Raw genomic sequence first — 14,702 nt, 5'->3', positions numbered from 1 at the left:
TACAAAATAAAGACTGTAGTTTTTATTCAAATTTTACATTGAATAATTTTTATAAAACACTTCAAAATAATATCTGAAATATATAAAATCTCAAAAAATAATAATAATTCTAGTAGTATTGGTTCACTCCAGTACGAATCAGTACAACTGATTTTTCACTTATCCAAAATAGAAATTTATCTTACAATCAATGGCATCTCATATTCACAGTAAAAAAACTACTTATTAGTAATTAAAAGTAGATCGCATCGTGCATTATGAATCATTAATAAATGTGTTCAGCTGCGTCTATCAATAGTCACATCTGTTCAAATAAAATTTGCTAATAACAAATGTATAATTTAAATGCCTTCGAAACGACACGATAACGGAGCATTTTAGAATTGACGGCATCTTAGAATGGAAGGAATACTGTAACATTTATAATTTACCGAGACCTATTTAAAGTAATTTGCGATAATTGTTATAATGAAGCTTTATTTTAAAATATAATTAATAATCGTTGAAAGATTTCACACATAATGACATGAGATATTTTAAAATAAATTGAAAATATTAAATAAATAAAAATAGAATAACTTGAACATCACGAAAGTTTAAATACGAGCGGTCAAGGTTAGCAGCCTACCGCCCCCGGGGGACCCGGGATCGAATCCGGATGGGTCGAAAAATCTCCAGAAATTTTTCGGGGGGTGGTCCGTCCAGATATGTCAGTCCCCGTCTCTCACCACCCGGCCGCCCCATTGTGGTCCTGGCCGAACCCATAATGGGCTCGCTATAAGAGGCCCTCTTAGTGCCCACAGGGCGGAAAGAGTTACAAAAAAAGAAAAAAAAAAAAAAATGGAATAATGATGAAAAAAGTTCATAACACAAAGCTGGCACTTGAACAGGAAGATAAGAAAACCAGTAAGATGATCAAAAATTAAATTATAATTGAAAATTAAAGTTTAAAAAAAGGCAAAAAAAGCCTTATTTTTCAGAATGGGGCAAGTTTTTTAAAAAACAGTGTAAATTCCAATATTGAGTACGATTTTCATTAAGTCTGATTACACCTGAAATATGATCTCTCCTCCTTATCTCCCCTTTGAATTAGAATCTCCAAAATGTAATAGCATCAATGCCCCATTTACAAAAGTATTCCTGCCATATTTCAAACTTTTTGTCCACATGTTCTGTTCCCGAGATATAAAGCAAAAGACAAGCCAACACACGCATTTGTACGTAAAAAATTTGACACACTGATTGATTTTTCGGAATGAGTAAACCTAAAAACATCAGGAAATGCAAAATAGGTCAAAATTTCACTCTGATACTAACATCTGAAAAAGTAAAAATATTCCATTTTAACCATAAATAATCAAAAATAAAAGAAGGTATTCTGTGTCGGGTCATGTTTCTTCATTGTATTATATGTGATCTCATCAATGAAAGGGCTGTTGAGAGCTTGTATGAGCCATGACAAATATGTAGAGTGTTTCTTCATTAATAAAAAGCAGTCTTAACAATTTTATTTTCTGTTAGTAGAACTAACATTAATTAATTTTAAACAGGTAGAAATCACTATGGTCTACTAAGTTTCTCGAAGGACCATCTATGAAATAGTCATTATACCATAAAAGGAAACAATCACTAAAGAAGAATAACATTTTTTATCCCATCTAATGATTTAGCAAAAAATATTTAATTAACCAAACATTATCGGGTCGATCTATATACCGGGTCATCCTCGGGTCGCATACAAACAGATTATGTATCATTAAAAAAGGTTTCTGTTAATCGAAGAATATATTATAATTTCATATGATAAAGAATTCATAAACAAAGATAACTTATACTAAAAAAAAAGGAAAGATAAAAAACGATGTCTGTAAGTAAACGATAAAACTGCAAATTTACTATCAACTATAATGCTGAACGGCAAAATTTATGCATTTATCATATACAGTATTTGTAGATATCTGCATACTTCTGCACTTTGAGATTTATCTGTATTTATTTTCCAAAAGAAGTTAAAAATAGTTTGCTGAAGTCGCTACTTTTTACACTCACAAAAATACTTTCAAAAATATTCTCGTGAATGTAAAATATTCACTTAATCATTAATTAATTCAATTTCATTTACAGTAAACTTATAAGAATATCTCTACATAATTTTCACATTTTTGAAAGAAATCAATCAATCAATCACATGGCTTTTAAATATCCAAATTTTAAAAATGAAACAAATCACTATAGGTTTGGTTTATAAAAAAACAATATGCAAATAAAATGTGTGAGATTTATAAATAGATTTTATCTTAATATTGGTCTAGTCATTTTACTGATAAAATATGCATTTAAACATAAAAATCTGATTAAAAATGGAAGCAAATTAGTAAAATTTTCTTTATAATTAAATTCTAAGATATAAAAAATATTTTGGTACTTTTCTGTTAATGGGATGCCAGTCGATATGTACAGTAACAGGTAAGATTGAAGCTCTAAACGAGGGGTTTTGCACCCCTAGAATTGTTGACTCCCCTATATGAGCAAAACAGTCAAAGGAACCATACCTGTACATGCAACCCTTTACCAGATATTCACCTCCAAAGGTCAGTTTTTAACCCATATTAGTCTGTTCTCCATGCTCTGTGTCATCAAGGCTTGCTATCGCTTGCCTTAACCAACACACTGCATGTAGTTGTGTACTTTGGTGTGAACAACAGTGAGCACCTCGGTGCCTGTGTGGAGTCAAGCCCCCACACTCTCTAAAATTATATAACATCAAGTACTCCACAAACAGTTAAGTAGGCTACTCAAAGTCAGCATAGTCGTGTTGGGTAAATAGTTAAACATGATATCTTAGTGGAGTGACATGGATGACAGTATCACACATCAGATTAAAGTTACAACCGGCATCCTGTTAACAGAGAAGTACCAATATTTTTTTTATAAGAAAAATATAGCAATGCAATATACATAAAGTACAGAAGTCGACATTTACAAATAAATAAAAAGTTTTTTTTTGGGACTTACTAATCATGTCATCAGATCCTCTGTGCTATAACTGAGTAAGTATAATGAAACCTTTGTTTGAATGTTTAAATGAAATTCAAAGAAAACTCTGGCTTAAATCAAACAGAAAAAGAATAGAAATGACTCAATAAATGTTAAGACTTGAACAAGGTAAATATCTTCAATATAAATTCAATTATTTACAGACATCTTGAACAATATATTCATTCGAAAGTGGACATTCGTATTTCCAAACTGTTGCATTTCTGTACAGCCAATTACAAAATGTATTCTGGTCACGTGGCTATTTCACAGTAACGACTACTTTCTGAAGTGCAAGTGCTATTGTGTTTGATTGTTTTGTTAATTTTTCTTTAATAATGGCCACATTTTCTGAAGAAGTTCAGAGTATTCAGTCGTGATGGATGCAGTGCACAAAACAAAAATTACACATTATTAACACACTAAAAATCTTTTTTATATCCCAGTACGAATAGCTTTAGATAAAAACTAACATTTTCGACCAAAACGTTATCATCTAAAGCTATTCGTACTGGGATATAAAAAAGGTTTTTAGTGTGTTGATTTATCCTTCCCAGGGATTGTGCAAGAAGTTGGTTTTGCCCATTATTAGCAGTGCTAAGTAAACTTTATATATATGTATATATCTTATAGTGTAATTTTTGAGATTACATATCCAGTGTGGGGTCACATAAATAGGATCATTGGAAGAGTAGAAAAAAATGTCTGCCAGATGACTATGTGGGTGCCGACCTGTTAGCCGACAAAAAGGGAGGTGCGACTCCGTCCACCTCCCTTTTTGTCGGCTAACAGGTCGGTGAGACCTGCCCACGTCAAGATGGCGGTTCAGATGGGTTACGCATTACGCGTTCTGCACGAGTGGAGGAAGCGGATGGGTCCGACGATAGAGCAGCGCCAATACTCAAATAAAGGACATGAACAACGTATAGAAACAACAACAGTTTATTAAGACTAGAGCTAAAGGTACAATAACGCGAGCTACCGTCGCCTATGGTTTAGATACGCAGAGGGAGAGTTTACACGAATTTGGGGAGTCATACCTCGTGGTCCGAATCGGTCCTTCCTCTAGGTCAAAGTATCCTCGGCAAGGTATTCCTTTCGTTCGCTGTCGAGACGCGCACACACTGTATAATCGACACTCCGTAACCGACCCCCCTTTCCGCTCTCGTCACCCTTTTATCGTCTCGGGTCACGTTTTGCTTTTTCACCAACCAGCGTTATTTGAATGTTGTTCCTCATGCATGATTCATGTTTTCTCCGTGAGAACCAAACAATAAAACATTTTATGGAGAGTGTTGGTTTTGGTTCCGGCAGGTTCGAATTTTCACAACTACAATAAAAATTTGAGCATTTAGGACAAGTACAGTATATGTTCTTGGTAAAGACTGACAACTTGGTAATTGGAAACTAGCAATTCATTTACACATTAAGTCAAAAATGAATTTTAAAGTATCTGAAATGAAAGTAATAAGAATAAATTCTAAATATGTTTGCAAACAACACTATCCTGATAGATTGGGGATGTGCAAACATACAATGTTAAAAGGCGGTAAAAAATGGTCTTGTCTATTAGTTGATTTGTTTTCACTGGAAAATAAACTTAGGCTGGAAAAAATATATGATGCACAGAAACTTTTAAATAAACTGGTAATAACATTTTACCACAATGGCATTTTACGAAAAGTGTTTTCTTGTTTAGAAAGTGATTGATTCTACATAGGTACTGTGACAGAACAATTACAATAGTGGATCCCAAACTTTTGATTCTAGGCACCCTTGCTAAATGGAGATTTTCCCAAGGCACCCTATGTCAAATTCTAACAAGTACATTAAATTCTATTAAAAAAATTTTATAACATTTTGTGATGCCCGCAAAGAAGTCTTGGCACTCTGGGGTGCAGCGGTGCACACTTTGGGAAATAAGCTCTTCAATTTAGAATCATCTGGAAGTATGTAGCCTAAGTATTTAAGGCACTTTTTTGGCTATGTATATGTGTATATATGTATATATATTTAAACAATTTATGCTTTTGTCTAGCTATTGAAAAATAAACACTTTATCAAGTAAAATCATTTATTTCTTTATCAAAATACAAAAGTTCTTATCCTTATCACTTAAACTTTCAAAATACACAAGCGCATTATTTTGTGATAAATAATTACAACTGATATCTCATACATTTACAGTGCATCTGAAAATGAAATAAAAACTGTAATAATATTTAATGACGATAAGCACTTCAACTCAGATTTTAAAAATCTTTTTTTCCTGTTGCTTTATTCAAAATCCTTTTGTAATCTTCAAATTGAAGAAATTTCATCATCATTGTGCCAAGATAAAACCAGACTGCTTATTATGGCAACCAAACAGAAGCATTTATAACTCTTATTAAATGTTTCCATTAAGCTGTCCATAAACAGTCGGCTTGTATCTTTGCATTCAATGCTTTTAATGGTATATGCTGTTAAATTAACAATCCGCACCTCATTAAACTGGTTAAAAGATTTAATAAGTAATATTTTCAGCTAATTATGTGACTATTGTAAAATCTTGGAACATTAAATAGAAACAAACAAAAGTTATCAAATTATATATTTAATGCTGTACTCAAAACTAAATTTTGTTTCATCTATTTAAAATTTTATGTTTCAAAACCTTACAATGGCTACGTAACTAGATAAAATGCTAGTTGATATAAATGTTAACCAAATTTAATAAGCATGATTCTTATTATTTGTTAACAAAATCAGTCAAAAATCTCAATTAATGTAAAATATTGATTGTAATAATAAATTTTAACTCCAAATTTTAATAAATAAATAAAATATTACTATTTGTTATTATAAACCATATTTTCCAACGTATAAGACAACTTTTTAACCCAGGAAAATCCTCTAAAAAGTCAGGGGGTCGTCTTATACGCCGAAAAATACGATAACAACTTTTATTAAAAGATAAAAAAAATACGACTCACTGTTTTGGCTGGTTTGGTAGTAGAGTCTGTTGAAGAAGAGAAAGGAGAATTGCTGATGATGCCTTTTCTCCTGCTGCGAACAGACGAGGACCGAACTATTTTGTTTTCATCTAACGTTTGAGTAGATATTCCTCTGTTTGCCGTCGTTCCGATCGTTAACGTTTCCGTCGCCTTACCTCTCCGAAACATACATACTTGTTTAAAGTATTGAGCTATTTCAATTAAGGCAACTCTGAAAGAATAATTATTATATAAAAATTTATTTATTTTTAATCGATTACATGCAATGATCTCTAAGTCTATACACACCACCCCCGCTAAACAAAACAAGAAATCCCATTAAAATGCAATAGAATATGACACAATAAAAAATCTAACACAGTAAAATGATACAATAAAGGTAATTTAAAAATCTAAAAGTCTAAATATTTATTAATTATATTCCTTTCAACATATATTTTTGAATAAATTAAAACTTAAACAAGTTTTTTCTTAAATATAAAAATGTTTATACATGTAAACGTCATCCTAAATATGTATTAAATCTTTACGGAAACTATAAACTAACCAAAATAAATAAAAATTAAAATTATTTTTAGTGAATAATAAATAACAGTTACTTTTTATATTCACATAATGTAAATGGCATCAAAGAATTTGTCTTTAAAGGTGCTTAAGTTAAATTAAATAACAAAAGTTTATTACATATAATTTGGTATCATATTATATACACTATTATATTGCATTTGTAGTAATTTTTATAGATGAAATACAGATAAAAAGAGAATAAAAAGCTTTTTTGAAGGGTGAGGAATGGACTAATCCATTTTACATTGTTTCTTGTAGGAAAATTTGTTTTGGTTTTAGAACAAATCAGTTTTTGAACAACTTTTAGAAACAAATTATGTTTGAAAACTGAGGTTTGACTGTAAATTGTAGCATATTCTTGACCGACAGCAACATAATACAAGATAAAATGTAATCAGATTGTTCTACTTATAGAAAAATATGAGATATTTGAATATGGTATAGTCCATCACTCACCAGTCTGACACATCCAGTAATCTGATACACTGTGGAACATTTTAAAATATACAGTGCCCAAAGCACACTGTATATTTTAAAATATTTAATACTCTCATTAGACAATAAATAAATGAAGAGTCAATTGTTTCGAGGAACTTTCAATATATTACACATCCAAAAATATAAGTAAACTAAAGATAAAATTGCTTTCTTGGAGCTTAAGCCTTTTATACTGTCGTTCTAATGTTTTGTGTTTATTGTTGCCTACTATGCAATATACATATTCTTTTGTAGTATTGTGAAGATGAACATCAATTGCTCGAAAGACTAGAATGACAGTATTAATCTTTTTTTTAACTCAAAGAAACAATTTTATTTTCAAATATTCCAATACTGAGCAATTAAAAAACTATATTAGTCAATTCATTTTCTTACTTTTACATGAAAGTTATACACCTGATCATATATTAATTAAATTTGATGTAAAACTATGTTGAACTTCCTAAAGTTAACTGAAAATTTCAGTTTTATTTCAAAAAGTTTGAAATAATTAACAACACACACAAATATATCAAATAGTTTTTCACCCTCTCTTCTGAAAATGCTATTAATCTATATATATAATTGAGATGAGTTGATGATGATAATAATCAGCACAGAGCCCAAACAGTTAGGAGTTGAAAGTTGAAATTTGGTACACAGTTGGGGTAAGTCACGAGGATGCACACTAAGAAGGGATTTTTCGAAATTCCTCCCCATGGGGGAGTGGGACAGGATTAAGTCTTAACACTTCCATCAACAATGGAAATGTTACGTAACAATGGAATTGTTAAGAGAAAGCGACGTGCAAAACGCATATGCAGTTTTTTTTTGTTTTTGCGGGAAATCGAACATATTTTTAGACACATCTAAAAATTCTGTAATTAGTCTGGAAACAGGGGGACCCAATTCTTGCATTCTGTGAAAACGGGTAAGGTTGACTATAACGTAATAATCTTAATCTTCGTTATCGTTACTTTTGCTCGAGCAACGCCGGGCCTACCTGCTAGTAATATTAATAAATTTAATTTTACAAAATTTATTACATTCAATGAACATAAGGGCACAATCCTAAAAATGGGCACAAATTTCAAAGTTGTTTAAAATTCATTATTTATTTTAAAATAAAGATTTTTGTACAGACAGGTTGTTTAACACTCAGATGAGATGATCAGGATGACAATTGTTGGCAATTCAAACTGTAGTTTTAACCAGTTCCATTAACCTCCAGAAGTGGTCAGCTGTGAAAAAAGTGGCGAAGTTTGATCTTGAGCATGTTCTCCAACTCTTTTGTACCTCTAGCTTCTCAACCATTTCCATAACCACTTTTTCCTCTAGTTGATACCAAAATCTATCGATCAGTCTCAGTTGTAGAACACTTGGAACATTGGCTTGACAAAAGATGCATCAAATTCCTTAGTGGTCTAACTTGGTAACTGCATTGTGAGCATAATGGGTAGTGAACATATCTCATTAGAACACACATCCTTAGTCAGAATAGTATTTTTCTTCAGGAAGGGTACCAGTCTCTTCTGAATGCATTCATTGCCATACACTTCTTTAATGAGTAGAGCCATGAATAGGAAAAGGTCTGTGGACATTACTTTGGACTGATTGCCAGCCAAACCAGAGGCTTCAGCAAAAATTTGGAGCATTGTTTGAATTTGACTTCAGGATTCACATCCAGCCATTCTTTGATGAAACAGTGATTGATAACAGCCCATTTACTTCTGTCAAAAAAGGAAATGGGACTCATTGTTCATAACCACATCAATATTGTTTGATGCCTTCAAGACTCCATCATGCAGCTTCTGCAGAAAAGTTTTTTTTTAGTATCAAGTTGTTTCTTTTTGTATTTTGGATCAGTGTTTACTTCTTGAGTCACTTAAACTCCTTCAGAATCTGGCAAACGTATCTATGTTAAATTCTTAACTTTATTACCAATTTTCTAAGCACTTGTTCAACTTTTCTCATGGCTTCTTCCTCCAATTAGTTCCTGAACTTTCAATCGTTTTTCTTCTCTTTTGACCACTCTCCATTCTTCTTTCTACAGGTTCTCCGGTTAATGTTACCTTAGGTTCCGAGATGGTGGCGGTGGGAATTTTTCCATACGTTGGAGACTGCAGCGGGGAAAAATTTTTCCCTAGAGTCGTGACGTCGACGCCGTTGAGAATTTTTCCCCGTTCGGTTTCAACCCTGAGTTAGACGTTGCCGAGTATCCTGTAACCTCGAAACGGCGACGGTCGTGTGTAAATTTGCGACGGTAGAGGAAGCCTTTTCGTGACGTCGTGCGAGAGTAACATCGGCGGGAAATTCGTAGTGGTGTTACGAACGAATATGCAAATGCTCGATCTGTGACAAGATTTCTGTTCATTTCAATGCAATTTTATGAAAATCGACTAGTTTCCAGTTGGAATCGGTTACTGCAGTGTTGCGACGAATTGCGTATTGGAATATTTGCTGTGTTATTTTTCTGGTAACGATATTTCATTTTTTTTCCTCACCACCTCCCCGCGTTTAGTTTATTGCCAATTATTCGATAATGAGTAGTTTCGCCGATTTGAGTTTCAACGACGAATTTCGGTTCAGTTGCACCACACGTGATTTCTACAAGTTAATGGAAGACGACTTTTTGGAGCTAGGTTTGCCTCCCCGTATCGATAACGCATTGATATTTCCGAAATTTGCTGTAAAATTAGGCATACAGCCAACCGAGTCCGTTTGCATTCCGTGCGATTCTAAATGCAAATTATGTCATCGGAGTAATAGAAAAAGCTGTTTCTTGCGATGTAGTAAGTGCGGAACGAAGACTTCTGCCTTTGGAGGAACATTTAAAAGTAAATTTGGCCACATTTCTTGGGGTTGCATTCTGTCGTTTATATGGCCAAGTAGTAATAAATCGAACACAGGGAAACGCCAATCGACCAATAAAAGAGCAGTCGAATCGAAAAAAACAGGGAAGAAAAGAGCCGCACCAAGAGAAAAGGAAAGTATCCAAGCTGGCAAAACCGAAAAAAGAATGGATCGGAAAGGAAAAAAAAAGCAGGAAGAAGTAGGCAAGCACCATCGAAAAGTGAGTAAAAAAAATCCTTTTTTTTTTTTTTTTTTCGGTTAACGTCCGCAGAGTCTGCAGAGAAATTCAAGATGGCGGCCGGAAACGTGGCCATCTTGAATCAAGGGAAAAATTTCCCCCGTTGCCATCTCGGAACCTAGGGTAACATTAACCGGTTCTCCTTGTTCTACCCTTGAAATGATGCTGTATACTTTTGCTGTGGAACTCCCATTATAGAGAAATGTTTAATTGTATAAGATTTCCCAATAAAATTACTGAAAAATGCTATTGAAATTTGTTTCAATAGATTTCATGCCTATATAATGAACAAATTAATTTCATTTGTATGTCTTTAAATCAAAATAAAAACAGTATAGAAATTAATTTAAAATAATAAAGATTTGAAATAGGTTTATACAAAATCCTACATAAAAATATAAAATTAAGATAGCAGTAGGACGAATGTCAGTAACAATAAATATTTCATCAACTACAACATACAAACAACTTATTGCGAACTACGGACCGAAGTCCAAAGGCTTCGTAATCTCTTTATAATACTATAATCATCTCGCAAATTGTTGCATTTCCTTTATCTTCTTGATAATCTATTTGAAAAAGTTATTTAATTTTATGGCAATATGATTATTAATGATGACAAAGAGTTCGTTTATCGGGAAAATTTTTACTTCTAATATTCAAAGTAAATTGTTAAAACTATTCCACGTAATTTTTATAATTTTAGATAAAAATGCTGTATATTTTTACCCGACAGTCGCGTTACATATAATGCCTAATTAATTCACTCTAGTGAAAGTTTTAATATTCATAATGGAGCAATAAAACTTTATAATGTAGTATTGTAACTTTACTAGACATAATTATATTATGGAATGCTTTAATTAGAATTTTGATTTTTGAGTCAAGTGAATTGAGATGTACACACACACACAAACACACCACATATTTATATATATTAGAAGTATATAAAATATGAACTAGGGACAGATAATTCTGAAATTATATACACTTCTATAGATATTAATAGACGTTCCTCTATAAATATTACTGCAAGACATTTCATAATCATTTGACATGTTATCCATCGTCACACTATAGTATGTACTTTTATATACAAGAATAAAGTTTAATGCACGTACACATATTATCTATATTATAAATATACATAACAAAGTCTCCAATAACTAGTGCTTTCAGGCAGACTACAAGTCTGTACAACAGTAGAATAATCAAAAACAGAACAACAAAACCACCATTAGACTATTGAGGCTAAATAATTACTAAGTAATTTGGCAGGAAAGATGAGAACTATTCCTATAGCATTAACGTTACCACCCGTCCAGTTTTCACCCAGACGGTCTGGCTTTTAATTCGTTGTCTGGGTTAACGATTAATTTCGTCCGGGATTTTGTAGCAACCTGTCGACCATTTTTCTTTTTTCCTTTGCTTCTCGGCTCTTTAAAGCTAACTTATTTCATTTCTTAATTTAAGTTGCTCCTACACAAGTCCCTAACTGGTTTAGAACGTTATTCTTCACATGGTAAAATAACATTGCACATGCGTCGGGGTCTTCTGTTCGAACAAACCCGACCTGCCGTCCGGGTCGGCAATTTTGAAAAGATGGCAACACTAAGTAGCATAGATCTTATTAAAATATATACCATAATCCACATGCAGTGGATTATGGTATATATTTTTATCTTAAAAAAACAAAATAGGAATTGTTATTCCTAATCTTTCTATTTTTTTCTTATTAACAATCATCGTCATTATAACAAATAATTCCTAAAATTGTTGAAATTGTTTAGATATTTTATCTTATATTTATTAGAAGATTATCAGAGTTCACAAGATTTTTTTTCTTTTAATCTTATGTCCTTTGCTATCTCGACATCTTCCAAAACTGTTCAAGTACTTATAGAATACAAACTGAATGAAATAAAATAAATTATTATTTTATATTATTCTATATCTCTATTTGTATTATATTAAGAAAAATTTCAAGTTTAAAACTATATTCTAAGAATTTACTTTTAATTTTTAGATTTACTTCTAATTTTAATTACTTTCAGTTAATGTTTTTAAACTTATGACTGTAATTAGATACGAAGATCTAAAAAAATTTAATTACGATCTTTAAATTTTATTTTAAAAAACTCCGTAATTTATTCTACGATAAAGCGCTATCATAATATACTTATTCAAAAATAATATTTATAAACTACATTAAATAACAATGAGAATTTAAATTTTTTACATTTTATTATGACAATTCATAGTTGATCATACTTATGAATTCTCTTTAGAAAAAATTTAATGTGAAACAACCTCAGTTTATTTTATATTAATCTTCTTTCATCATTTAAAAAATGAAAAAAAGAATATTTCAATCATCTGACATGAAAAATCTGACTTTTACAAGATATAAAATATTCATAATTTAATAAATGTAACAAAATTTACATTCGAAACTAAAAACCGATATACTCGGGAGATTGCTACTTTATAAAGACTTTAAAAAATTGAATTAGAATACGTAACAAGATGTCAAAATCTTGATAAATCCCGATAACAATGTCGTTTTTTTTCTTTTTATAAGTATAAATATCAATTTAATTCACTTTTCTATCGTCGCAAAAATATATTTCAATAAATAAAATACAATTTAAAATTTTCTTTTTTATACACTATTATTATTGAAAATAATCATGAAATATAGTTTTAAAAGTTGTTTTACAATATAATCATTTTAAATTGCTAACTTCTACAATTTTATTACTTAAAAATAACAAATTGACATAATTTATATAATTAACTATAAGTTAAATTTGCATTTCTACACTGTTTCCTGTCTATTTGGAACTGCTTCTTGTCTGATTGTTCAAATATTATATATATTACGGTTTTAAGTAAGCCTTTTAATATTATAGTAGCAAGGTTGGGGCCGAAGTTTTAAACGCGAAAACATGTACGTCAGACATTCGGCACTGCTTTCCTGTACACCTAGAAGTTTGACAATGGCGTTTGGAATGTCGAGCATGATTCCACCGACTTTCCAAACACCATTGTCAAACTTCTAGGCTTATGGGAAAGCGGCACCGAACGTCCGACGTACACGTTTAAAACTTCGGCCTCAACCTCGCTAATAAGTTATAATGTTAATTATTACTTATAGATGCCCAATCTTCTGTGATTTATCTTATGTAATGGCTAATGAGGTTGTTCCAAAATGCATACCATAATAAAGTATATACGTAAGAAAGAAACAAAGTTTCATTTTCTTTCGATCTACGTGTCTTCGTGTTTCTGTAATAAATATGACATTAAAAGGCTGAATGCAGTGTGGAATCATTTGTTTACAAATCCTTAAGAATTTTATGTGAGTTAAATATAAGCTATTTTCAGTATAAGAAAAGATCAGATGCACCATAGTGTCTTCTTATGCTGTGTCTATTGGTCTTACTGTCTATTGTAGAAGTTCCAGCTTAGATTATTGTTGATGTAAGCTATTTTCCGTATATTACTGGAAAATTTGAATTTATTAAACTATTTCTACTTTATGAAAAATTAATTTTTAAACAATAATGATATATATCTAAAATAAAAATTTATAAACTACATGTTGCCAAAAAAATTCAATGATTCATATATCAACAGTATGAGTGATGCTGTGAGTATAAACAAACAACATTCAAAATACAAACCACATATCTATTGAAAGGAAAAATCTAAGGTTTATATAATACATTTTCTTACAAGTGGATGTGATTCAAATGAATGATTCAGTAATACTATATAGCAAATGCTCTAATAAATTAAGCTATCAGAACATAGAGAACTTGGTAGTCTAGAACAGCACTGGACTACACGGCAGATAAGCCGGGACTATCTTTATTCCAGCTAATGGAAACCAGCTGCTTCATAAATTCAATCCTGGCTTGTCTATGAGGGTCAGAGGTCCAACTAGCTTTCTTTCCAATGGGTATCTGAAGGGTGATCTCCAAGGGGAAAGTTAGCATCAGCACATGATTAGCCATCGCTTTTCAGCCAATTTTATCTCTATGCTACTCTAATTCATCTGTATGGCATGTTATAAAGGACTCCTTTAACTTTACCTCTATATTTAAATTTATTTCTTCCTTGTACCTATTTTAAATCAAAATTTTCTTCTAATGCAACAGTTAATCATAACAAATAGACAAATATTGACATGCTAAAATATAAAACATTGTCTTGATCCATTCTGTACAATAAAAAATGCAATGAAATATTTTCAAGTTTTTGTAAGAGCAACTTCTTAAACTAAACAGAATTAAATCAGATATTTTCATCAGTCATGACTGCACAGCAAAAAAAAAGGTTTTAGTATCATCAGATGATAATATATTTAATGGTTTACATGTTAAAAATTTCAAAATAATGGCTAAATTTCCTTATTCTTACGATATTTATAAATTTAAAATAATTTAATATTAATTAAACATTTACCATAAATTCATTAACGACGATTTTCGATAAATAACCATCCAAATTATGCAGATTCGAAAGTTATT

The 14,702-nt window shown here is 31.3% G+C and overlaps 1 protein-coding gene across 5 annotated transcripts in view; it reads right to left on the bottom strand.

Moving 5' to 3' along the window:
- The window catches only part of LOC136987888 (glycerol-3-phosphate acyltransferase 1, mitochondrial-like), a 46,311-nt gene that overhangs the window by 14,838 nt on the left and 16,771 nt on the right, over window positions 1–14,702 (bottom strand). For 4 of the 5 annotated variants that reach the window (XM_067285652.1, XM_067285655.1, XM_067285654.1 and 1 more), the window contains exon 2: window positions 6,012–6,243. In XM_067285652.1, coding sequence (XP_067141753.1) covers window positions 6,012–6,243 — 232 coding nt within the window. Of the gene's footprint in view, window positions 1–6,011; window positions 6,244–9,017; window positions 9,116–14,702 lie in introns of those variants that run through there. The other variant, XM_067285656.1, reaches the window with a different exon arrangement.

This window comes from Centruroides vittatus, unplaced genomic scaffold, assembly GCF_030686945.1.
Source record: "Centruroides vittatus isolate TY-2023 unplaced genomic scaffold, ASM3068694v2 scaffold_2802, whole genome shotgun sequence".
Taxonomy (NCBI): Eukaryota; Metazoa; Arthropoda; class Arachnida; order Scorpiones; family Buthidae; genus Centruroides; species Centruroides vittatus.
The sequence above is the reverse complement of the archived record's forward strand: the minus strand, read 5'-3'. Positions and strand labels throughout refer to the sequence as shown.